The sequence below is a fragment of the Amia ocellicauda genome, chromosome 4, assembly GCF_036373705.1.
Source record: "Amia ocellicauda isolate fAmiCal2 chromosome 4, fAmiCal2.hap1, whole genome shotgun sequence".
NCBI classification, from domain to species: Eukaryota; Metazoa; Chordata; class Actinopteri; order Amiiformes; family Amiidae; genus Amia; species Amia ocellicauda.
In genome coordinates, this window is record NC_089853.1 from 416,594 (window position 1) to 444,200 (window position 27,607).

The 27,607-nt window shown below is 49.8% G+C and overlaps 1 protein-coding gene across 1 annotated transcript; it reads left to right on the forward strand.

The window, feature by feature from the left end:
• Nucleotides 1-27,090, forward strand: dagla (diacylglycerol lipase, alpha). Its single transcript, XM_066702930.1, has 20 exons — nt 1-863; nt 7,789-7,906; nt 8,152-8,363; nt 8,525-8,626; nt 9,008-9,146; nt 9,351-9,438; nt 9,833-9,967; nt 10,284-10,361; nt 10,497-10,621; nt 10,774-10,924; nt 11,092-11,175; nt 11,267-11,344; nt 11,457-11,537; nt 13,637-13,779; nt 15,534-15,602; nt 15,765-15,837; nt 16,488-16,687; nt 17,740-17,869; nt 22,185-22,354; nt 22,897-27,090. The coding sequence occupies exons 2-20, from the start codon at nt 7,812-7,814 to the stop codon at nt 24,068-24,070; spliced, it is 3,327 nt and encodes a 1,108-aa protein (XP_066559027.1). The 5' UTR covers nt 1-863; nt 7,789-7,811; the 3' UTR covers nt 24,071-27,090.
• Nucleotides 27,091-27,607: the final 517 nt, after the last annotated feature.

The window sequence follows — 27,607 nt, forward strand, 5'->3', positions numbered from 1 at the left end:
CGCCCTTCGCGCAGCTCCTCGCTATTCCGCAAGCCGGCCGCCCGTGCGCTGCGTTGTGAGGCGGGGGGCGCTGCGCAAACGGAGTACTGGCGGCCACCAGTGCTGTGGAGGCAGCGAGGTACGCAAACTGCGCTGCCCAACGCCGAGTCCTGCGGTTACGGAGAACTGCAGCGCCGGAGATGGGAATCAGGAATTCTGCCATCCTTCCGCAAAAAAGGACATCTCTCTCTCCCTCTCTCTCTTAAAAAAGAGGACAAAATACACACGCACGCACGCACAGGCACGGAGCCGCACAGACACACAGTGCCGGTTCGGATGGAGCTCGGTTCGGTGGTCTTGTCTTCGTGTCGGGTCTGAGAGGGAAAGTGACGTCCGGAGCCGCCGGGGAAATATTTATTAATCTGCTTGACTGGATCAGGGGAGAGAGGGAGAGGGCGAGCCCAGAGCCGGGTCCGGTCCATATGAACACACTGGTGCCCATGCTGACGCCGCTGCCTGGCAGGCTCGGTTCGGTGTCGTGTCCGCCGCGGCTGTAGCCCTTCGGTAAGACAGGGAGAGGAGGAGGGGGCACCGAGACACCGTAGTCACAGGACCCCGGGACCAGTGAGCAGGGAGGGGGTCGGTTCGAAAAGATTCCCGCCCCCAATAATTCTCTCCGAGGTTCGGTTCGGTTCTGTTCGGTCGGTTCCGGGTTGCAAGCTCTGTTACCCGAGCTAACCGCCTCCCCGCTCCTCTCCGTCTCTCCCTCCCCGCCCGGTTCGGACCAGCGGCGGGAGCACGGGACAGTGGACCGGCGGGTCGGAGAATGTCCCAGCGGCCGGACAGTGCGAAACGGGTCGCGGCGTCATACAGCGAGAGAGGCGGTGAGTGCCGAGGGAGGGAGGGAGGGAGGGAGGGGGGGCGTACTGAATTGGGGCATTAGGTGGAGGTTGTTTTGATGCAGAGAGGAGAGAGGAAGGAGGGATGAGAGGAGAAGAGGAAGCTAGAGAAGGAAGGATGAGGTGGAGACTGATGCTGTCAAAGAGGAGAATTCCGAGAGGGGGATGTGAGATGAGGATTAGAGAGAGAGAGCAGGTAGAGAGTGACTGCTGGGAGGGAGAGTGATAGAGAGGCAATGAAGGAGGGATGAGAGAGGAGTGAAAAGTTTATAAAGTGACTCTAATCGGTATGTGTACACCAGGTGTCTATATACAGTACAGTCACTGTGTGTACTCCAGGTGTCTATATACAGTACATTCAGTGTGTGTACTCCAGGTGTCTATACACAGTACAGTACAGTCAGTGTGTGTGCTCCAGGTGTCTATATACAGTACAGTCAGTGTACTTCAGGTGTCTATATACAGCACAGTAGTCAGTGTGTGTACTCCAGGTGTCTATACACAGTACAGTACAGTCAGTGTGTGTGCTCCAGGTGTCTATATACAGTACAGTCAGTGTACTTCAGGTGTCTATATACAGCACAGTAGTCAGTGTGTGTGCTCCAGGTGTCTATATACAGTACAGTAAAGTGAGTCTGTGTGCTCCAGGTGTCTATATACAGTACAGTACAGTCAGTGTGTGTACTCCAGGTGTCTATATACAGTACAGTCAGTGTGTGTGCTCCAGGTGTCTATATACAGTACAGTCAGTGTGTGTGCTCCAGGTGTCTATATACAGTATAGTCAGTGTGTGTGCTTCAGGTGTCTATACAGTGCAGTACAGTCAGTGTGTGTACTCCAGGTGTCTATACACAGTACAGTACAGTCAGTGTGTGTGCTCCAGGTGTCTATACACAGTACAGTACAGTCAGTGTACTCCAGGTTTGTATATACCGTATAGTCAGTGTGTGTTCCAGGTGTCTATATACAGTATAGTCACTGTGTGTGCTTCAGGTGTCTATACAGTGCAGTACAGTCAGTGTGTGTACTCCAGGTGTCTATATATAGTAAAGTATAGTCAGTGTACTCCAGGTGTCTATACAGTGCAGTACAGTCAGTGTGTGTGCTCCAGGTGTCTATATACAGTACAGTCAGTGTGTGTGCTCCAGGTGTTTATAAACAGTACAGTCAGTGTGTGTACTCTCGGTGTCTATATACAGTACAGTGAGTGTGTATACTCCAGGTGTTTATAAGCAGTACAGTCAGTGTTTGTACTCCAGCTGTATATATACAGTACAGTCAGTGTGTGTACTCCAGGTGTCTATATACAGTGCAGTACACTCAGTGTGTGTACTCCAGATATATATATATATATATATATATATATATATATATATATATATATATATACATACAGTACAATCAGTGTGTATGTACGCCTGGTGTCTGCCTGGTGTGTGAGAGTGAGTCAGTGTGTGTGAGAGGGAGTGATACAGTGTGTGTATGTGTGTATGTGAGAGAGAGTGAGACAGTGTGTGTGCACAGGAGTTTTTGTGTGTTTTTCCTGTTCTCGGTCTGTGCCTCCTTTAGTCCCACAGCGCAGTGTTGTAGTGTGGGGGGGTGGAGGTCCAATCCGGTGCCCCAGGGTGTTTTGTGTCTCTGGGGTTTGGTTCCCTCCCCCCTCCCTCCTCCCCCCTACCCACCTCACTGGAGCAGTAGCTGCCTGTCGGACCCGGCCCGGATCACAGAGCACTGACCTGTAGTCTGACTGCCAGCCCTGTTACTGCTGTTGTTGTTATTACTACTGTTATTACTATTAGTATTATTATTATTATTATTAATAATAATAATGTGTGATAGCCCCCAACTCCCATTCTTGTCTTTCTCTCTCCACCCCTCTATTTCTCTCTCCCTTTCTCTTTCTCTTCTGTGTTATATAATGGAGTTATTAATAATAGATTTGTGGTATATTTAACCATCATCCTCTCTTTCTCTCTCTCTCTCAGTGCAGTGTTAATGTACTGTAGTGCTCAGTAAGTGTCTGTATTAACCAGCATTCCCTCTTTCTCACACACACACACACACACACACACACACACACACACACACACACACACGTCTGTATGCACAAATACACACAGAGATACACACAGAGATACACGCTGCACACACGGAAGCACAGATGCACACTGCACACACAGACGCACAGATGCACGCTGCACACACAGACGCACAGATGCACGCTGCACACACAGATGCACAGATGCACGCTGCACACACAGACGCACAGATACACACTGCACACACAGACACACAGATACACACTGCACGCACAGATGCACACTGCACACACGGACGCACAGATACACACTGCACACACAGACGCACAGATACACACTGCACACACAGACGCACAGATACACACTGCACACACAGACGCACAGATACACACTGCACACACAGACGCATAGATACACACTGCACGCACAGATGCACACTGCACACACGGACGCACAGATGCACACTGCACACACAGACGCACAAATGCACACTGCACACACAGACGCACAGATACACACTGCACGCACAGATGCACACTGCACACATGGACGCACAGATACACACTGCACACACAGACACATAGATACACACTGCACACAGACACATAGATACACACTGCACGCACAGATGCACACTGCACACACAGACGCACAGATGCACACTGCACACACGGACACACAGATGCACAGATACACACTGCACACACAGACGCATAGATACACACTGCACGCACAGATGCACACTGCACACACAGACACACAGATACACACTGCACACACGGATGCACAGATACACACTGCACGCACAGATGCACACTGCACACACACGCACAGATACACACTGCTCACACAGACACATAGATACACACTGCACGCACAGATGCACACTGCATACACAGACACACAGATACACACTGCACACACAGACACATAGATACACACTGCACGCACAGATGCACACTGCACACACAGACACACAGATACACACTGCACACACAGACACATAGATACACACTGCACACACAGACACATAGATACACACTGCACGCACAGATGCACACTGCACACACAGACGCATAGATACACACTGCACGCACAGATGCACACTGCACACACGGACGCACAGACGCACAGATGCACACTGCACACACAGACGCACAGATGCACACTGCACACACAGACGCACAGATACACGCTGCACACACAGATGCACATTGCACACATGGACGCACAGATACACACTGCACACACAGACACATAGATACACACTGCACGCACAGATGCACACTGCACACACGGATGCACAGATACATACTGCACACACAGACGCACAGATACACACTGCACACACAGACGCACAGATACACACTGCACACACAGACACATAGATACACACTGCATGCACAGATGCACACTGCACACAAGGACGCACAGATGCACACTGCACACACGGACGCACAGATGCACACTGCACACACGGACGCACAGATACACACTGCACACACAGACGTACAGATACACACTGCACACACAGACACATAGATACACACTGCATGCACAGATGCACACTGCACACACGGACGCACAGATGCACACTGCACACACGGACACACAGATGCACACTGCACACACAGACGTACAGATACACACTGCACACACAGACACATAGATACACACTGCACGCACAGATGCACACTGCACACACGGACGCACAGATACACACTGCACACACAGACACATAGATACACACTGCACGCGCAGATGCACACTGTACACACGGACGCACAGATACACACTGCACACACAGACGCACAGATACACACTGCACACACAGACGCACAGATACACACTGCACACACAGACGCATAGATACACACTGCATGCACAGATAGGGAGTCACTGTGAGGGAGTCAGTGTGTGTGAGTGAACATCAGCTTCATGCTAAATGTCAATGTGTAGAAATATCTGTAGCATCAATATCATGTCACATAATCTCAAACTATGTCTCTCACTCTTTCTTCCCTCTCTCTCTCTCTCTCTCTCTCTCTCTCCCTCCTTCCCTCCATTCCTGTCTTTCCCTATGCCTGGATCCATCCTCCCCCCCCATCTCTCCAGCTCAGACTCGGCTCTTTGGCATCAAACAATTTTTTTCTTTTCCCATTTTTTCTTGTTCTTTTTAAAAATGTTCATCCAAAGCTGATTCAGTCTGTCACTCCCTCCCACTCTCCCTCCACCCCCCCTCTCTCCCTCCCTCCCTCTCTCTTTCTATCTCTCTCTTTGTAAATCCCACTCTCTTCCTGCTCATTTTTCCCTTCACCATCCCCCTCTTCTATGTCTTTGGAAGACTGGGATAGGGAGGGAGAGAGAGAGAGGAAGAGTATCATGCAGGCAGCCCATAACATTATAATATAGTCCAATATTATACAGGCCAGACCAGTGTATTATAATACAGTCCAATATCATACAGGCCAGACCAGTGTAGAGTGTCTGAGGTGCCTCTCTCTGTCTCTCTCTCTCTGACCGAAATTGACATTGCATTTGCAATTAGAGAGAGAGAAGTGTCATAGAAAAAGAGAGAGTTGTGCAAGACAGAAAGGGAGAGAGAGAGAGACTAAGAAAAATACAGAGAGAGAGGTTAAGAAGAAGTAGTGAAATAAATAGTTTCCCAGAGGGACTGAGAGAGGTAAGAGAGAGAGAGGGGGGGGGGCGGGGGGTGAATTATGCCATTGGTGATTGTTGTTTGTGTGATTATTGGTGTAAAGGTGTTGGCAGCATTGTGATACACCGACAGTAAATTTGAATGGATTTGAATTGTAACAGAATTGAGACAGAAACGCATAGAGAGAGACACACAGAGACAGACGCGGAGAGAGACGGACAGGGACAGAGACACAGAGACACACACACAGAGACATGGAGAGACAGACCGAGAGAGACACACACACACAGATGTTTCTGAGACACAGAGAGAGAGAGAGAGAGAGAGAGAGAGAGAGAGAGAGAGAGATATGTACCGGAGAGATGCACAGAGAGACAGATGTTGTGACAGAACTGTGTGTGTGAGAAGGAGAGAGATTGCAAGAGTGAGAGATGGAGAGGTTGAGAAAGAGATGGCAGTGTGTTACGGGGGGTGGGGTGGGGCAGTGTCTTGAGTGCATCAGTAGTTTATTTGTCCAGAGTGTTGTGCATTGTAACACAGTGCAGCATCCAGAGAGCAGAGGAGAGGGAGCTGTGTCGGGGCGGGGCGGCGCTGTGCTTTGTGTCTTTTGCAGTACTGGTTCAACTGGTCATGCAAATAATACAACATCAGACATCTGACTGAGAGGGAGAGAGACATCCTGCTGAATACATCAATATTGATCTTGAGTCTGTTAATGGCTGTAGGGCCCCGCCCTGACTCTCACTACCTCTCCTTCCCTCTCTCCCTCTCCCTCTCATGTCATCTCTCAGTTCAGTTCAATTCAAGGTGCTTTATTGTCATATGTGATGTGTTGCCAAAGCCTTTATAGAAGGGTATACCAAATCAATAGATGATAATAACATGATAAACTGATATACATTTCTTCAGTTATATACCGTTATGAACAGAACCATAGAAAAAAATAATGTTTAGATAGTAAATGGTATTTACAGCTGGAAGGAGCTCCCTGGTGCCCCATCAGTCTGTGGCAGGCGGCTGTGTACTGGGCTCTGTGTCCACCTCTCCTGTCTCTCAGTGACCACACTGTCCTCTCTGTGTCCACATCTCCTGTCTCTCAGTGACCACAGCGCCACTCCTCTCTGTATCCACCTCTCTTGTCTCTCAGTGACCGCAGCGCTGCTCTTCTCTGAGACCACCTCTCCTGTCTCTCAGTGATCACAGTGCCACTCATCTATGTGTCCACCTCTGTGTCCTCATTGTCCAGGACTGAGGGGGATCTTTCTTGGGCTCAGCTCTTGGGCTCTCAGGGCCATGTGTTACAGTGGCTCTGGGGGACTTGTCTTTTGATGCATCCAGAATTTCAGTGCTCTCTTGTGGATGGGGATGAGCAGTGGGTAGTGAAGACTGGGGGTGTTTCTCTCCACCTGTAGGATGTTTTCACAGAACTCTGCATGCAGGGTCTCTGTTGGGTGTTTGTACCATTTATTGTAGTCCTGCTCAGTGGAGCCCATATCTCACTGCCATACAGCGCAGTGGGCTGAATGACACTGTCCAAGATCTGGGTCCAGATTCTGATTTTTCTTTTGATGGCATAGAAAGCTCTCTCGGTGCCTTCACCGCCAGGTCGAAGCTCCCTGACGCACTGATCTTCAGTCCAAGGTCATCGTGGCTCAGGGTGTGTTCCAGGGCGGTGTTGAGTGAAACGGTATCTGCTCTCCTGACATCTGGGCTCTTTGTGGAAGATCATTATTTTGGTATTTTTTCGGTTCACTGCCAGGGCCCATGTCTGACAGTTCTACCCTATCCTCCTTTCTTAATTATTCCCTCACTCCTCTCTCTCTCTCACCATCTCTCTTTCACTCTCTAAATTCAGCTGTTAAACAGGGAAGACCGAGAGAGAGGCAGAAGTGGTTATCTTATGCAATGCTCTACTTCTGCTTCTAATGGAGAAGAACTGGGGGGAGGACATTAGTGCAGTGTTGTGTCAGGGAGGCTGTGCTGTAGGGATCAGTCAGCTGACGGACTGTGGTATGTCAGTGAGTGTTCATGTACTGTAGTGTCAATCGGTCAGTGTGTCAGTGTATCAATATTAATAATAATAATAATAAGTTAAATAGTGCTCTTTTATCATAGACACCCACAGTGCTCTCCAGGTCAGGGGGTCCCTCCTCCTCCACCCCCAGTGTACAGCACCCACCTGAATATTCACCGCCCCCCCTCTCCCCTGCAGGGCGGTGAGTGGTTGCCGTGACGATGCCAGGGATGGTGGTGTTCCGGCGGCGCTGGTCAGTGGGCAGTGATGACCTCGTGCTGCCTGCTCTCTTCCTCTTCCTGCTGCACTCCACATGGTCTGTCCATGCCTCCGTCACTCTGTGTGGCACTGTGTGTGTGTGTCTGTTTGTGTGTGTGTTTGTGTGTGTGTCACTGTGTGTGCATGTGTGTGTGTGTATCACTGTGTGTGTGTGTGTGTGTGTCTGTTTGTGTGTGTCTGTTTGTTTGTGTGTGTGTGTGTGTGTGTGTGTGTGTGTGTGTGTGTCACTACATCTGCGTGTCTCTCATTCTCGGTGTCTGTCGTCCTCTCCTCTCCCCGCAGGCTGGTGGTTCTGTCTGTGGTTCTGTTCGGGCTGCCCTACGGGCCGGCCCCACAGTGCTCCATCACGCTGGTGGACCACGGCCGAGGGTACCTGGGCATCCTGGTGAGCTGCCTAATCTGTGAGAGCGCCATCATGTGGCTGAGCATGCGTGGGAGCATCCTGTACACCGAGCCCCGCGAGGCCGTGCAGTACGTGCTCTACATCCGGCTTGGTGAGCAGCAAACCTGGACTGGAATGGACTGTAAACACTGGATTGGATTGACTGGACTGCCCCACTCTGGACTGAACTATAACACACTACACTGTAACAGTCTCCTCTCTCCCTTCTCCCCTCTCTCTCTCTCTCTCTCTCTCTCTCTCTCTCTCCTGCAGCGATCCTCCTGGTGGAGTTGGTGTACGCAGTGGTGGGGATCGCCTGGCTGGTTCAGTACTACCACCCCTGTGCCGACACCACTGCCAAGAACATCACACTGGGTAAAGGAGGGAGAGGGAGAGAGGAAATTATGGAGGGGGGGCAGACGAGGAGGTAGACAGGAGAGGTGGGGTGAGAGAGAGACAATTGGGGACAGGGAGGAGGAGAGGAATAGCAGAGACAATGGGTAGGAGAGAGGGGAAGAGAAACAGAAGTTTCAAAGATCTGTTAAACTCTTTAGTGTTCATGGACTGTATGTGTTGCTTCCCATCGCCCTGTTCCTGATCACTGTGCCCGTCTGCCCGTCTGCCCGTCTGAAATTAATTGATCTATATCCGTATGATTGATCTATCTATGCATCTGCTACTGGCCGCCTGTCAGTCAGCTGACCCCTCTGCCCTGTTTCTATTTCCTGTTTCCTGTCCCTGACCTACCCCCTGTAGGAATTGTGGCCTGCAATTGGCTGGTGATCTTCAGCGTGTGTTTCACCCTCATGTGCACCTTTGATCCCACTGGTCGAACCTTCGTCCAGCTTAAGACAACAAGGAGACGACAACGCAACCTCACAACCTACACACTGAGGTACACACCCAACACACCCAGTGCACACAGCACATACAACACAGCCTCACAGCCTACACACTGAGGTACACACACAACACTATGAGATACACATCAAATACAGCCTGAAACTCACTTCTACCCCTTCCCCTCCCCCTCCCTCTCGTTCTCCCTTTGCTTCTCTCCCTCTCTCCTCTTCCCCCTCTCCTTCTCTCCCTCTCTCAGACACAGGCTAGAGGAGGGCCAGGCCAGCAGCTGGTCCCGCAGACTGAAGTTCTTCATGTGCTGCACAAGAGCGCAGGACTCCCAGTCCGTGAGTCTCATCGTAACACTAGATATCTGGACTGGAGCCGGAGATATCAGGAATAACACTAGATATCTGGACTAGAGCTGGAGATATCGGGAATAACACTAGATATCTGGAATCATAGGCGTAGCTTTAGGGGGTGATGAGGGGGACATGTCCTCAATATTGAGAGAACGTTAAATTGTACCCCCAACATTGTGTGCCTGACACATCCACCCGATTCTGAAACTAAACCTATACCCCTATCTGGAATAGAGGCAGAGTAGATCATTATCTGGAATAGAGGCTGAAGGTATCAGGAATAAATCTTATTGAGGAACAAGTGTATACATCACAAATTTGGCTTACTGATTGTGCCCTCCTCCCTCCTCTCTCTCCCTCTCTCCTCTCTCTCTGTCAGGATGCCTACTCTGAGATTGCCAGCCTGTTTGCTGAGTTCTTCCGGGACCTGGACATCGTGCCCAGTGACATCATTGCCGGGCTGGTCCTGCTGAGGCAGAGACAGAGGGCCAAGAGGACGGCCACCCTGGACCAGGTCAGAGAGAGAGAGAAAACAGTAATTCCTGTATTTCTTGTTTCCATCCTGTTCGTGAGCTCTTAACCTGTCTGTCACAGCTCTGAGGTCAATTAGTCAATAAAGCTTTCTGAATTTAAGTGAAAGGAAGAGTGGGGAGGGGTCAGTCAGTGTAGAGTGTCAGTGACTGTGTTGTGTTGTGGGGTTGTAGACTATCGGTGGTAGTGTTGTGGGGTTGTAGAGTATCAGTGATAGTGTTGTAGGGCTGTAGAGTGTCAGTGATTGTGTTGTGGGGTTGTAGAGTATCTGTGAAAGTGTTGTGTTGTTGTGTTTCCAGGGTAACAATGACATCCTGGCGTTCCTGTCCGGAATGCCCGTGACCCGGAATACGAAGTACCTGGATCTGAAGAATTCGGTGCGTCTGTCTGTCAATCTGTTTTTCTCTCTGTCTGTCCATCTGCCTGTGTCCTGTGTGGAAATGTTGCCGTGTCCTGTGTCCTGTCACTCAGTCTGCATTTACCCTGTCCCCTGTCCCCCCCCCCAACCGCAGATGGAGATGCACATGTACCGGGAGGTGTGCTATTACATGCTGTTCGCTCTGGCTGCTTACGGCTGGCCCATGTACCTGATGAGGAAGCCGGCTTGCGGTCTCTGCAGACTGGCCAGCACCTGTCCGTGAGTCCCACTGACTGCTGAGCGACTGACTGACTGACTGTCTCTGTGTATATGTGTTAACCTCTGACTTCCTCTCTCTCTCTCTCTCTCTCTCTCTCTTTCTCTCTCTCTCTCTCTCTCTCTCTCGCTCTCTCTCTTCTCCCTCTCTCTAGCTGTCTCTCTCTCTCTCCGTCACGGTTCTCTCAGTCGGTGACGGTGGAGGAGGATAACTGCTGTGGCTGCAATGTTCTGGCCATCCGCCGCCACTTCCTGGACGAGCAGCTGAGGGATGTGGACGTGGTGTACACCTCCTGCCATGACGCGGTGAGTCTCTGACATGCTGACACCCTGACACTCTGACACACCTCCTGCCATGACACTGTGAGAGACAGTGAAATACTTACTGGTACAATGACTGACAGACTGGGTCTGGACTGTGTTCCCGACTTTAATTTTCCCTCTCACTCTCTCCCTCCCCATCTCTCTTTCAGGTTTATGAGACTCCGTTCTTCGTTGCAGTCGATCATGGGAAGAAGAAAATCGTGATCAGCATCCGAGGGACACTGTCCCCTAAAGTGAGAGACAGACAGATAAACTGAGACACAGTCACATACAGCAATAAAATGAGAGACTGACTGACACACTGACCTCCCATCTCTCTCTCAGGATGCTCTCACAGATCTGACTGGAGATGCTGAGAGACTCCCAGTGGAGGGGCAGCACGGCACCTGGCTGGGCCACAAGGTGAGCCCTGAGGCTGCCCCAATACCCCCAGACTCTGAACTGGCCCCAGAACTGTTTGAATCAATCCACTGCTTATATCTGTTCTCTCCGTCCCTCTCCCTCTCTCTCTCAGGGGATGGTCTACTCTGCAGAGTACATTAAGAAGAAGCTGGAACAGGAGATGATTCTCTCTCAGGCATTCGGGAGAGACCTGGTACACAGAGTGATTTGGTGGTGTATGGAGCGCGAGGGTGCTAATGTGTTAGTCTGTGTGAGGTACTCTCAGTGTTGTGTGTGTGCGTGAGTGTGTGCGTGTGTGTCAGTGCGTGTGTATGAGTGAGTGAGTGAGTGAGTGAGTGTGTGTGTGTGTGAGTGAGGTAGGACTAGCACCAAAGAGTTGAATAGTCGACTAATTACAGGCGTTGTCGACCTCAGTGCTTGTATTCCACTAACCAGAAATGTCATGTGACCATTCTCACTATTTGCTAAAGTGGCGGATGTTACGTCAACATCAGAAGAAAAGCAAGAAACTGGGGGCTGGATTAAATCAAAACTTTGACCCACCCCCTAATAGCAAACTACAAACCTGTACATGATAGTGGTTACATTTATGATTAGAAGAAAGTGGCTTCTTACTAATTAAGCCGCAACTGAGAACAGTTGTGTAGTTCTTGATTAGCGGGTGTGTCAAAGTTTTGATTTAGTCGCGGCCTAGGACTCATTCTTCTAGCACAGATTTCCGTAGTTTGGCACAGATCTGCACAATTCCACTGATCCCACGCGACCCTGGGTTACTGTGGATATAAATAAATAAGTAAATAGATAAAAAGCAAGACAAACCCAAAGTACAATTCATACTTTGTCAGAAACTGGTAAAATACAATCAAAGCACATCGTATGCGTGCGTGCCACAGAGGAAAACATGCTTCAGCCTGTCAGCTTAAAGTCAAATGGTACTGCAGTCCGGTAAGTGACAACTGAAAAATGCAGTCAAAAAGGTTTGGATTTTCAAAGCGTCCAATAAAGGACACAGGCTACGGAAACAGGAAGTGACAGAAAATCTAGAATCATTCGCTGTGCCAGATGTGGGTCCAGTTTCAGTAATTCATGGATTTCAGCATCTTATCCATTGTTTTGAACCCGAGTACACAGTCCCATCTCACGTCAGCGTCTGGAAACACTCCAGTGCCAGTATGACAATGTCAAACACATGGTATCTGGACATCGGTGGCAGAGGATGCTTTATCAGTGTGACAGTCTCAGCCCACTGCAGCTTGTCCACCTGCTTTACTTTAATCAGAAGCACGTTTTACACATTTGCACTTCAGTTGTGCGGCCCTCCTGCAGTCCTTGTGCAAAGCAGCTCTGATGTTAATGGAAGAAATGTTTGTGTGAAATCTTCGCTGCCTCCTCTCACCTGCACTGCTCACTGGCTCTATGTGCATCTGTGTGTGAGAGGTTGTAGATTATAAACCTTTTACATTCTTTGTGTTTTAATTGATAAAATCCCCTGAGAATAAACCATTTCCATGTGAGCGGTCTGGCTGCTCTCTCCCACAGCGCCACCCCGCCAGGTCCCGGGTGTGACAGTGTAACTGCACACCAGGGCATTGATGTTGTGTGTGTGGTTCATGATAATGCCAGCAATATAATATTGTGTTTCTTATATGAAAGGCTTTGATTTGTTACCCAAGTAAAAATAACTTTTTTTATGTGTTTTATTATTGTCCAAGGTGAGCTTTGCAATTGCACATCAGTTGTTTTCTGTAGGTATGACCCTATTGTTTGAATGATTAATTTTCAGTAAATCAGTAACGTGAATATGAATAAATAATTATCATCACAGGTTAAATAATTGTTTAACAGCAACGTGTGTTTTACGTGTTGTATTTATTGCTTTTCACCACGTCCAGGCAGCGCCAGAGCCGGTTGGTTACACTGTTAAGCAGAAGTGAATTTGTTATGCATTTGTTCTCCGCTTTAATTATCAAAATGGAACAGATCGTTTCTGGTAAAGATATTTTATGTAACATTATTAATCTCTGATGCATCAAAGAAATACTAAATACAAAATAAAAGTTTCTTAAAAAAAAAAAAAAAAAAAAAATTGTGCTACAAATCCCGACTAGTCGAATAGTTTGACTACTTTACCCTTAACTATTCGACTCCATAAAGTTAGTAGTCATTCTACCCCTAGTGTGAGGTACCTTGAGTGTCTGTGTCTGTCTGTCTGTGTCTGTGTCTGTGTGTCTGCGTGTGTCATTGCAGTATCGATATATGAATTAATGCAGTGTTGTTCTCTCCCTCTCTCAGGTCAGAGGCACGAAGCACTATGGGCTGGTGGTGGTGGGTCACTCTCTGGGGGCCGGGACCGCGGCAATCCTTTCCTTCCTGCTCCGGCCCCAGTACCCCTCCCTGCGCTGCTTCTCCTACTCGCCCCCCGGGGGGCTGCTCAGGTGAGCGGGGCCGGGGATAGAGGGAGGACAGAGGAGAGGAGGGGAGAGGGGAGATAAGGAGTTCACTGTCATGACAACAGGGGACTGGTTTTGACAAAGCTTTGACCATTTTTATTTATTTATTTATTTATTGTGCTGTTTATTGTACAGTGCTGTTGTACCCTTGAGCAAGGTACTTCACTTAGATTGCTCCAGTATAATGCCCAGCTGTATAAATGGGTACAAATGTAAGTTGCCCTGGATAAGAGTGTCTGCTAAATGACAAATAATGTAATGTAATTTATTTATTTTTACAAAGCAGAAATGATGAGAAATAGTCCAGTAAATAAGTAATATCTGTGATGCACACAATACAGTGAGGGAAAAAAGTATTTGATCCCCTGCTGATTTTGTACATTTCCCCACTGACAAAGAAATGATCAGTCTATAATTTTAATGGTATGTGTATTAAAAGTGAGAGATAGAATAACAACAAAAAAATCCAGAAAAACGCATTTCAAAAACGTTATAAATTGATTTGCATGTTAATGAGGGAAATAAGTATTTGATCAACCTATCAATCAGCAAGATTTCTGGCTCCCAGGTGTCTTTTATACAGGTAATGAGCTGTAAAGGGAGTGCTCCTAATCTCAGCTCGTTACCTGTATAAAAGACACCTGTCCACAGAAGCAATCAATCAATCAGATTCCAAACTCTCCACCATGGCCAAGACCAAAGAGCTGTCCAAGGATGTCAGGGACAAGATTGTAGACCTACACAAGGCTGGAATGGGCTACAAGACCATCGCCAAGCAGCTTGGTGAGAAGGTGACAACAGTTGGTGCGATTATTCGCAAATGGAAGGAACACAAAATAACTGTCAGTCTCCCTCGGTCTGGGGCTCCATGCAAGATCTCACCTCGTGGAGTTTCAGTGATCATGAGAACGGTGAGGAATCAGCCCAGAACTACACTACAAGGCAGCTGGGACCATAGTCACCAAGAGAACAATTGGTAACACACTACGCCGTGAAGGACTGAAATCCTGCAGCGCCCGCAAGGTCCCCCTGCTCAAGAAAGCACATGTACAGGCCCGTCTGAAGTTTGCCAATGAACATCTGAATGATTCAGAGGAGAACTGGGTGAAAGCGTTGTGGTCAGATGAGACCAAAATCGAGCTCTTTGGCATCAACTCAACTCGCCGTGTTCGAAGGAGGAAGAATAACCCCAAGAACACCATCCCCACCGTCAAACGTGGAGGTGGAAACATTATGCTTTGGGGGTGTTTTTCTGCTAAGGGGACAGGACAACTGCACCGCATCAAAGGGACGATGGATGGGGCCATGTACCGTCAAATCTTGGGTGAGAACCTCCTTCCCTCAGCCAGGGCATTGAAAATGGGTCGTGGATGGGTATTCCAGCATGACAATGACCCAAAACACACAGCCAAGGCAACAAAGGAGTGGCTCAAGAAGAAGCACATTAAGGTCCTGGAGTGGCCTAGCCAGTACTAAGTCGAAGGGGTCATACTTATTTCACTCATTAAGATGCAAATCAATTTATAACTTTTTTTAAATGCGTTTTTCTGGATTTTTTTGTTGTTATTCTGTCTCTCACTGTTAAAATACACCTGCCATTAAAATTATAGACTGATCATTCCTTTGTCAGTGGGCAAATGTACAAAATCAGCAGGGGATCAAATACTTTTTTCCCCTCACTGTAGATATAATGTTTCAGATCATAATACATCATCTCTCTCTCTCTCTCTCTCCCTCAGTGAGGATGCGATGGAGTATTCAAAGGAATTTGTTACATCAGTGGTTCTGGGGAAGGACCTCGTACCCAGGTCAGTGTCTCCTTACCTTTATCCCTCTCTCCCCCTCTCTGTCTCATGTACAGCTGAGGGTGTGGCACTGTGTGTGTGTGTACAAGTGCACAAGTGTACAGCAGATGTATGCAGAAATATTCCAGATGTGTCCAGGTGTGCTAACCTGTGTCTGTCCTGCAGGATCGGTCTCTCTCAGCTCGAGGGGTTCCGGCGCCACCTGCTGGAGGTCCTGCAGAAGAGCAACAAGCCCAAGGTGAGCTGATCCACGAGCAACATCAGAACATAAGAACATAAGAAAGTGTCCAATCGAGAGGAGGCCATTCGGCCCATCGTGCTCGTTTGGTGTCCATTAATAACTAAGTGATTCAAGGATCCTATCCAGTCTGTTTTTGAATGTTCCCAAATTGTCTCTTCAGCCACATCGCTGGGGAGTTTGTTCAGATTGTGACGCCTCTCTGTGTGAAGAAGTGTCTCCTGTTTTCTGTCTTGAATGCCTTGAAGCCCAATTCCCATTTGTGTCCCCGGGTGCGTGTGTCCCTGCTGATCTGGAAAAGCTCCTCTGGTTTGATGTGGTCGATGATTCATGATTTTGAAGACTTGGATCAAGTCCCCACGTAGTCTCCTCTGTTCCAGGGTGAAAAGGTTCAGTTCCTCAGTCTCTCAGTAGGACATTCCCTTCAGACCTGGAATAAGTCTGGTTGCTCTCCTCTGAACTGCCTCTAGAGCAGCGATATCTTTCTTGAAGTGTGGAGCCCAGAACTGTCCACAGTATCCAGATGAGCTCTAACTAGTGCATTGTACAGTCTGAACATTACTGCCCATTTCTCAACTTTTGACAATACACTCTAACATTGTGTGCGCTCACTGAGCTGCTCGTCTGTACTAACCCCCCCTCTCTCTCAGTGGAGGATCATCATGGGCGGCACCAAGTGCATCCCCAAGTCTGAGCTGCCGAGTGACGATGACCCTGCGGTGACCTCTGCCCCGGGGTCGCGGCTCTGGCTGCACCCCAGTGACCTCAGCATCGCCCTGTCCGCCAGCACGCCCCTGTACCCGCCCGGGCGCATCATCCACGTCGTGCACAACCACCCCCCCGAGAGCTGGTGAGAGAGAGAGAGAATTGAAATGAATTGAGAGTGAATGCGATAATGAGTCAAGGCATGCATGATTATGATTGGACCAGGAAGCGCCTCCCTGACCGCCTCGTAAAGCTCCGTCATTTATGTCCATTAGTCTTGTGTTGAATTCCATTAGAACGGTGACTCGATGTAACGGAAGCAGATATCTGGAGATTAACACTTTTTTAAACAAATACCATCAAGTGATGTAATTGTTTTATAAATAGTCATTATGTCCCAGTTTCTAATTTTGAAACTCTGTTCATGTGATCAAGTGGAAATGTTGCAGACATTTTGTAGAAACTTTAAGATAAAACATATGGAATAATTAAAAATAATAATAATGACAGACAGACAGAATCGTTTCTAATTGGATGCATTTATTATTACACTGACTAGTAAATGTTGTTTGTAAAATACAGTAAAGGTCGACGTGGGGTTATAATCTTCATGCATCCAATTTAAATGATTTTGTTTTTGTCTTTTTCATTTTCACCTTAAAGCTTCTACAGAAAGTTTGCAAGGTTTCCACACAACAGAGTGTAATATTACAGCACACTGGGATGTGCAGTGTGACTGTTGTTTTACAATTAGCAGATAGAATTGGCATTCTGACGAGTTTGGCATTGCTTTATTAAAACACACAGATGCAGCAGTAGCATCTGCATTTCTCTTGAGCGTTCCTCCATCACAAGACCGGCGCTGTGCAGCTGAACGCCTATGCTAATGAACCCACTATCCACAGTCTCAGCCTGTGCCCTGAGTGACGTGTGTGTGACAGTGATGTCACACTCTGTCCAGCTCACAAGGGACATGGGAGTCACAGACCTGGGATTTCTTCTCATAATGTTCGAATTTGTGTTTGTGATTGGTACCTGCATTTACAAGTACACATTATTTTTACACATATTAATGTATTGACAGTGACCTCCCTCCAATAGGAGGCGAGGCAGAGGAGGGAGAGGGGGAGGGGTAGATAAACCTGCAGGCCTCTGGCAGCCTGTGTGGGGGGTATTAACGCTCCACTCTGCCCCCAGCTGCTGCTCTGAGGAGGAGCCCACCTATTCCGCGCTGTGGGGGGACAACCGCGCATTCGACGAGGTCATCATCTCGCCCGCCATGCTGAACGAGCACCTGCCCCACATCGTCATGGGCGGCCTCAACAAGGTCAGCGGGGCAGTTACTGGGGGCACAGCTACGAGCCACAGTGCGCAGTGGCAAGTAATAGACTACACTATGAGGCGGGCAGTTAACTGGGGCAATTATCAGTGACAGGTACTGATGGAAGGGCTGGTGAAGCTGGGGTGCAGGGGGTAATATACAGGGCAGGGTGTAGATGGGGTGTTTGAATGGGGCATCTGTCTGGGACCCAGGGAATAGCACCGTGTGGGGCAGAAATAATCCAAGGCAGTTATATATCAGGACAACTCACTGGGGCAGAATCACTGGGCTGGAGGTAAAATACTGGGGTAACTGGCCAGGATAGGGGCATTAACTCTCCACTGTACTGTATACTGCTGTGCTGGGCTACACTCTACTGCTACACTGTATTAACACACTGTACTGTGTTGTGGGGGTGCTTGTATTAACACACTGTACTGTGTTGTGGGGGTGCCTGTAATAACACACTGTACTGTGCTGTGGGGGTGCCTATATTAACACACTGTACTGTGTTGTGGGGGTGCCCGTATTATCACACTGTACTGTGTTGTGGGGGTGCCCGTATTAACACACTGTACTGTGTTGTGGGGGTGTCCATATTAACACACTGTACTGTGTTGTGGGGGTGCCTGTATTAACACACTGTACTGTGCTGTGGGGGACCTATATTAACGCACTATACTGTGCTGTTGGGGTGCCTGTATTAACACACTGCACTGTGCAGTACTGGACCACACTGCTGTTCTGTAGGAAATGGTCGAACTGTACAGTTACACTGTTCTATACTGTGCTGTACCTCTCTGCTCTTCACCTCTCTGTACTGGACTGTACTGTATTCCTTACTGTGTGTTATTGGTCAGTGTGTGTGTGTGTGTGTGTGTGTTGTGTTTGTCACCTCTTTTCCAGTATCCCCAGTCCCATTTCTCCACACTGGTTTCCTGCTGCACTGCTGGTGTGCCAGTGGCTTCACACTAACACAGGGGTCACAGGGTCAGAGGTCAGGGGTCAGGGGCTCTTGGCTGTGGGAGACAGACGAGACATTCACTGCTGTGGTTTACAGCAGCTGAACTGGGTCAGTCAGTCATTGTGTCAGAGTGTCAGTGTGTTGGAGTGTCAGTCAGTCAGTCAGAGTGTCTCTGTCTGTTTGTCTGTCTGTCAGTCAGTCAGTGTTTGTCTGTCTGTCAAGTCAGTCAGTCAGTCAGAGTGTCAGTCAGGGGCTTGCTGTGCGTCAATCTGACTGTGTATGCTGGTGTCTCCGCAGGTCATGGAGAGGTTCTTACTGGAAACCAGTGACCCCAGTACAGAGCAGGCAGAGCCCGAGCGAGGGGAGGTGGGGGCAGAGGGGGGTGCAGATTGGGCAGTGCTCCCTCCCCAGCAGTGTGCAATTGCTCCTTCCTCGCATCTCTCTCCCTCTCCGCACGCCCCCTCACCCTGACCCCCTAGCAGAGATTCCCCATCCCCCTGCTGTCCTGCAGCAGACCCCCTGCCTCTCAGGGTCAGAGGTCAGCCCTGGCCGATCACCTGTGGCAGCCCCCATGTTCGCAGGCTCTTTGTACCAGCTGATCGCTAAATTAATTAATTGTAAACTTAATTAAACAATAATTGCTTCATCTGATTTTTTCATTGAATTACTATGAATTTGTAGTCAGGGGTAAGGGAGTGGTGATAGGCTCGGGAAGAGGAAGGGACTGAGTGATTGCAGCCCCCCCTCTCAATTCCTTAATTGGCACCTTCATTGGACTCATTACTTCCTGGCTCTGGATGCTTGAATTGTTCAGCTTCCAGAAACAGGCTAACCTGCAGAGCCTTTAAACATAGTTTTATTGTCACCTGGACAAGCATCCCGGTGTCTGACCGCAACTCCGGAGCGACTGTGTGGCACATCAGGGCTTTGGTGACGGGGCTGTGCTGGGCTCTGGGCTCTGGACTGCCATCCGTGTCCAGCCCTGAGAGGCGGCTCCCAGCAGACCGTAGCTCCTAGGCCGACTCTCTGTGCGTCTCTGTTGTTAACAGATGACAGAAGGTCTTGTGTCTCATGTTTGACGGGGTGTCCTTCCTGGCACATCACAGTGACATCATCAAACAAGAGCCAGCCAGCCGGCGGTCTGACGGGGCACGAGGGGCGCAGCTCAGCCTGGGAGCGGTGTGGTTCACTGGGGGTGCTGTGTCACGCGTAGGGCCCCAAATCCACGCTCTGTCTCTCTCTACTTCTGTGCTTATCAATTGTTCCATATACCACCAACCCCCTTCCTCTTTTTTGTCTTTTGTTTTTTGGGAAAATCTGTTTCCTGTTCCTTGACTTGGTTTTAGGCCCAATAAATCAAAAAATCAATCAATGTGCAGTAACCCGTGAGTGCAGGATCATACACTGACTGCCTGAGAGATTTCTGTCACTGAGAAATCATCGATCTACAAATGCATTTCACAGCCCCCCCTCTCTCTTCCCCTCTCCTGCTCTCTCTCCCCTCCAGATATTTCTCTTTTTCTTCCCCAGGCCCTTTTTTCTTTCTTTTTCTCCCTCCATCACACGCCCCTCATTCCCCCTCGCTCCTTCTCTCTCTTTCTGTCTGTCTCAGTGGACATCCCTCCCTCCCTGGATGACACAGACTCTCTGTGAAAAAGATTCCCACTGAAAACTGCTTACAAAGCAAAGCAAACAAATACAATGGCACTGTCTGTGTCTGGTCACAGTTATGTTATGTCTGCCGTGTCAGGCCAGTGCGTTTTCTGTCTCTGTGAATGGCACCCCGTGCTCATTTTAATGTGGTATGGCTGCAGTGGAATACAGTGTAACTTACTACTCACAATTGCTGCTCCGCTACTACCACTAGAATTAATGAGTGGTCAGTGCTGCTACTGCTACTGCTATCACCATTATTAGTGCCAGCACTGCTTATAGTTGTTCTATCACTTTTTCTATTACTAATGCTCATATTGCTATTAATACTATTATCTATACTCCTCCTCCTACTACTACTACCAGTATTACCACTACCCCTACTACTACTATTCACACTTCTGCCCCTGCTTACAGTTACTGTATGAGTATTAGGGAACCTGCTGATAATGGTGATTATTATTAATTTGTATCTGCTGGATGTTGTTGTGTTGTTATGTTGTTGTGTTGTTGTGTTATGTACCTCCTCGATTCCTGCTCAAATGTAGCTATTCCCTGTTATACAGTTGTGTGTTCTTCTCTGGTCTGTGTGTATGTGTGTGTGTGTGTGTGTCTTGAAGATCTACAGTCCAGTCTAGCAGGGTGTTTTGACTTCAATGAGCCCAGGTGGGGGACATAACACTGGCAGTGCAGTACCTTCCTGTGGACAGCAGAGCTCAGTCACACCTCTCATGGCATGGGGATAAGGTGTAGAAATGGTCACCTGACCTGAACTGTGTTAGGATACTAAGAATTGTGTACATACCTGTACACTAAGTGTGTATATATACAGTACATACAGTGTGTGTACTCCAGGTGTCTATATACAGTACAGTACAGTCAGTGTGTGTACTCCAGGTGTCTATATACAGTACAGTACAGTCAGTGTGTGTACTCCAGGTGTCTATACACAGTACAGTCAGTGTGTGTGCTCCAGGTGTCTATATACAGTACAGTGTAGTCAGTGTGTGTGCTCCAGGTGTCTATATACAGTACAGTCACTGTGTGTACTCCAGGTGTCTATATACAGTACAGTACAGTCAGTGTGTGTACTCCAGGTGTCTATATACAGTACAGTATAGTCAGTGTGTGTGCTCCAGGTGTCTATATACAGTACAGTCACTGTGTGTGCTTCAGGTGTCTATACAGTGCAGTACAGTCAGTGTGTGTGCTCCAGGTCTCTATATACAGTACAGTCAGTGTGTGTGCTCTAGGTGTATGTATATATTTCTGTAGTGACTACGATTCATGCTTTGTTTATTTTGAATTAGGGCTACTGGGGGAATTTTGACAGTTGTTGGTTGAATTGTTTTTTACAGAACTGATTGTCCAGATGAAACTCCAAATTGAAAGAATGACGACTTATTAACAATTCGTCTTTGTGTAGACATGCATACACAGAGAAGTTTCATTAATAAAACAACATCACAAATCTTTGGAACAGATATATACGAGCAACAAGGCAAGGTAGAAGCACTGTGTGCTCCCAGTCAGCCACACCTATGAACCCACATCTTTCTCCTTCAGAGAGCCGTCTCTGACCCGTAGAGGCAGCAACACATACTAACACACTTGATACACATGCACAGTGCAGTACACTGTCCTGTTCCAGTCTGTACAAACTCTCTCCCCTGTCCTCCTGTCTCTCTCCCTCTCTCTGTCCAGGTGCTGGAGAACTACAACAAGGGCAAGACCGCTCTGCTGTCTGCGGCGAAGATCATGGTGAGCCCGACTGAGGTGGACCTGAACCCCGGCTGCCCCGCCCTGCAGGGCCCCCCGCCCTCGCCGCCCTCCTCGCCGACCCCGCACCAGCACCGCCGGAACAGCAGCGTCCGGTCAGTGCCTGCAAGTGTCTGCGAGTGTGTGAATGTGAGCGTGAGTGTGAGTGTGTGTGTCGCATTCAAATAAATCACACCCAGCTAATTACGTAAATGAGCCAATTAGTGTGTAATTAGCCCCTGATGTAACTCGTTGGGGCCCACCCACAGCTGTATCAACACACTAATCACGCCACTGTCTCCATCTCTCTGTCCACCTCCTTCCACTCTCCCTTTCTTCATCTCCCTCTCTCACTCTCTCTCTCGCTCTGTGCCTGTAGCTCAGTGTTGGTGTGCAGTAGAGGGTAGTTCACCTTAATGAGCTCCTCAGTGTGGGGGTGCTGTTGTGTAGTGTCCAGTCTCCTTGTAGTGTAGTATGTGTATTATAATATCCCCCTGTATCTCTCCCACCCTGTCCCTCTCTCTCGTCCTCTCTCTCTTTTCCTCCTCCTCTCTCTTCTCCTCTCTCTCCCTCCCTCCCACTCTCTTTTCCTCCCTCTCTCTCCCTTTCTCCCTCTCTCCTCCTCTCTCTCTCTCTCTCCCCCTCTCCCTCTCCTCAGAAGCTGTGCCCGCTCTGAGATCTCCCTGGATGGCTTCTCGGAGTCCCCTCCCCCTCCCGTGCCGTCAGTGCTGCGGGGGGCCCGTGAGCGGCTAGTGGTGGAGCTGCGGGGCCGGCGGGCACCGCTGGCTGTGACCGAGAGCCTGTCGGATGCCGAGTCGCTATACAGCCTGGACTCCCGGCGCTCCTCGGCCGCGCTCAGGGGCTCCCCGGCACTGGGGGGGGGCGGGGGCGGCGTGCTGCCCTTCCCCTACCCTCTAGACCCCCCGATCCCCGAGGAGAACCCCTCCCTGAGCTCGCGCACCGAGCTGCTGCCCCTGGACCCCCAGGAGCCTGGCGGCCACGGCCAGCAGCCGTACTGCTACTGGAGCGGCGCGGACCCGGAGGGGCGGCGGGGGCCCTGCTCTCCCAGTCCCTCGGAGGAGGAGGAGCGGCGCAGGCGGCGGCGGGGGGGGGGTTTCACCATGCCCTCCCCACACTCGCCACACTCCTCCCCGTCGCCGCACTCCTCCCCGCTGCCCTGCCTGGGCCTGTACTCCTCCCCCTTGCCCGAGACTGCCATGACGCTGAGCGCACAGCGGGGGGGGGGGCCTGCAGCCTCGCCGCCGGGGGGGCTGGGGAGGGAGTGGTGGGGGGATGAGCGGAATGGAGGGAGAGAGCGGTGGTGGGAGGGCGGGGAGTGGTGGGGGGGGGGACACGGGCAGGAGGAGGGGGCTCCACGGCCCCCTTCCCCAGACGGCCCCCTGTCCCCACCCCCCTCTGGTGCCCCCCCGGTGCCCAATGGCGCCCCCCCCAGCCAGGCTGTGCTGGAGTTCGCGCAGTTCATCGACTCGCTGTTCCAGCTGGGTGCCGGGCCCCCCCTGGATGAGCTGTCGGACGGCGAGTCAGAGTCGGGGCTGGGCTCGGAGGGTGGGGGCCGCGGCCGGGGGGGGGAGGAGGAGAGCCGGCGGCTGCTGGCCAGAGCCACGCTGGAGCCCAACCTGGTGCCCAAGCCCCCCCGCACCTTCGCCGACCCGCCCTCCTCCTCGGGCATCTCGCTCTCTCCCTCCTTCCCTCTCTCCTCCTCCGGGGAGCTGAACGACCTGTCGCCCGCCGAGCCCCCCCACCGGACTGCCGAGCCGCCGGGCTCCGGCGCCGCTGCTGAGCCGCCCCGCACGCTCTCCTCCACTGTGTAGCGCTATCCCTGCCCCCCATCCCTCCAGCACCGAGGGACGGCGCCCCGCCCTCGACGCACTGACCGCACCGCACACTGACTGCATGACGCACTCTCTCTCGCTCAGGGACGGAGGGGTAATGCGGACAGCAGGCCCTCCAGTGCATCCCGAGACAGAGACACACGACACACGCAGGGGGTCAGGCACTCGGTCAGGTAACAGACAGAGGGAGAGAGACAGACAGAGAGACGGGGAGGGACAGAGAGAGAGAGAGAGAGAGGTTGTGATCCCAGGATATGTTATTGAGTCCCGTCTGTAATCCAGTTTTGTGATAACAATCCTGATTCTCATTCCACAAATCCACAACCATCAGCAATGGCATTTCACTGTTGTTATAATTATTATTATGATTATTATTGACGAAAGAGAGGAAGAGAGGGGAGAAGGTTAGTCCAGTGCGTTCCCTCTCTGTTGGTTATTGATTAGCAGTTTGATTATTGTCATGTGATTGGTCCCTGAGGGGTAGCAGTGTAACAGTTCAGCTGAAAGGGTCCAATTCCATGAGGATGAACAACTGCACAACCACACTCCTCCCCCTTGTCCCCTCATCCCTCTGTTTGCCAAATGTCTTTGCCAGTCCCCCGGGCGGCGTGGCCCTGTGGCTCCAGGATGACCGAGGCGCCTCCGCATGTCTCAGGAACGCTGAACTATTCCTTCCTTCTCTTCAGTGTTTGTGTGTTTGTATGGGCAGTGGGGGTGGCATGTTCACCAGGATACACATGAACAGGTATTGTGTTTAGTTTTATGTTGGGCTGGAGATGTGCGGGATGATATTCCCAGGATTGTGTATGTGTGTGTGTTTTTATATATATATAGACACACACAAACAGCCACACGTTTGGTTACCAGGAATATTGTTTGCCAGTTGATGTTTTTCCCAGAATTCCAAGCTGCTGTTGTGGTTTTTCCTGCCGCCGGTTGGCTCAGTGCAGGTCGGCTCCAGGCGCTCAGTGTCCCTGCAGCTACACACTGCAGGGCTACAGTGGTGTCCTGTATGGGCTGAGCCGGCCTCACTGGGCCCTGCGGCACTAACAACAACAACAACAACAACAACAACATTCCGCTGTATACTGACACCTTCTCCTGACTGTAGGTAACCTCATTATAGGTGCTATATTGTGACTGGACTGTTTATGTTACTGTGACCACTACACAACCACTGACCCTACAGGCACTACACAACCACCGACCCTACAGACACTACACGACCACTACACAACCACCGACTTTACAGTCACTACACAACCATGTATTGCAGGGACACTACCTCTTCAACCGCAGCATCAACATCAAGAACGACCACAACAACGTCAGCACAACAGCAGACCAACGCCCACACAAAATCGGCCAACACAACAACTGCCAACATGACAACACAACTGCCAAAAAAACAATCACATGATATCGACCAAAACAACAACATGACGTCTCTCAGAACAGCCACGGCATCGACGGCAGGCTCTGTGGTGAGCAGAGGAGGCGCTGTGTGAGTCTGACAACACCAACAGAGGAACTGGCCGGGCCACCCCAGTGGAGCAGGCCTTGTGGTTTCTGATGCCAGTCCTCTGCAGAGATGAGCACGAGAGAGAGAGGGGGGGCATCAGACTGGGGAACCTGCCCCGCCCCCACAGAGAAAACAACAGGATAACTGGCTCTCTGCTGCCCCCACCCCTGGGACAGCAGAATGTCTGCGTCTGAGAGAGACGGGCCTGGAAACACACCCTCACCTGGAATGGAAATGTTACATGAACACACAATCATGACAGTAATATATATATATATATGTATATGTGTGTGTGTGTGTGTAAACTTCACATCATTGTTTTGCTGCTTTTTATAATTCCTTGTGTCAACATTTATTTTGTGCTAGTGCTGGGGGAGGCTCTGACATGGCTGCCTTACCAGGGGGCAGAGAGGGTCAGAGATGCCAGCAGGGGGAGCAGGATTCAGCGGTGGGGAGGGGGGGGTGTCACATTATATGTGAGAATATTCGCCCCCAGTGAGGGGGGAGGGGCGTCAAAATGTATTTTATTACAACTGGACCTCCGTGTAGATGATGTATTTCAACCCCCACCGTAACCCCCCCAGCCTCAGCGCTGGCTCCCTGACCGGCACCGCTGTGTTGGGATTTGGCTCCCGGTTACTGAACTGGTCTGACAAGCTGGTTTACTGGAGATAAGGGTGTTGTTTTCTCTCTCCTGACTGGAAGTGATGTCACAGGATGATGTTACAGGCAGTGTGGTGCCTTCAGGGTGACACTGCAGGTGTGTCTGACTGATGAGATAACAAGGTTATTGCGCTAATTGAGAGGGAGAGCGAGAGAGGGGGCATCAGCTGTCAGCAAAACCCAGAAAACGAGCTGAGTTAGAGAGCGCTGGTTTACACTGTGTGGGAGTGAGTGTGAAAGTGTGAGTCTGTGTGAGTGAGTGAGTGTGGGGGTGGGGGGGGCGAGGGGTCTGTGAATTGATGGAAAAAATATTAAAAATCACGGTTTTGGTCCCTCAAGCCCACACCCCCTGAGGCCGACCGGGTTGAGCGGGTCCGACTGGGAGTGCTGGTGTAATTATGTAACTATGTAAGTAAGAACTGTGTCTGTTAACAAATTATTGTACAAAACATACAGAAAAGAAAATATTGTAGAACTGATTAGGGTTTATTATGGTTCTGATGCTGATCGTGATTACGAGTATGAACACACTTATAGAGATGCATAGCTATATGCTTATATATATATATATATATATATATATATATATATATACAGTAAATGAATAACGATGGCGTTTATGTCTGTGTATATATGTATAGATAGAGTGAGAAGGGACTGGGATTCAGAGACAGAATATTCTTATGCTTTGCTTAGGCAGAGGTCCACTCCAAGGTAACGATGTACCCCCACCACCAAGTCTGAGAATGTATTAACCCCCCTCCCTGCCTGGTCTGTGTTCAAATAAAGAAATAAAGACAATGAATCACTGAGACCCTGTGTGCATGCTGTGTCTTTGACAGTGTTGTGGGGGGTGTGTTATTAGGAGGCCACCAATGGTCATTGTTATTATGCGAGTGCGTTGTGTTGTGTTGTTGTTGTCTGAGTCTGCCTGTGAGAATACAGTGCAGGATCTTTATTATTGTTACTCCATTGGGATGAACCCTCACTACAGCTCAGCACAGTGGTTCACTGTGATACCTGTACCTATTCCCTTTGGCATTTCCTGGTCAGGTATGAAACTTTAATTGAGCATGGCTTTTGTTTTGCTCCTTTATGACACCTATTGGTGGCAAATGGTACTTTTTGTTTTGATGTGACACTTTTTGTTGTTTTTCTACCACACTTTTGGACCGTTTCCACTGGTGGCTGCGGCTGGCACCAATTGCTTAAATGGGTGTTTCCACTGGGTAAGGGGCCGGCCACAGCCCAGTTTTCTGGCCCCTGTTTTCTGATCCGACTCGTCAAAAGTGTAGAATTGAGAACAAGGGCAGTGATGTTCAGACTGTACA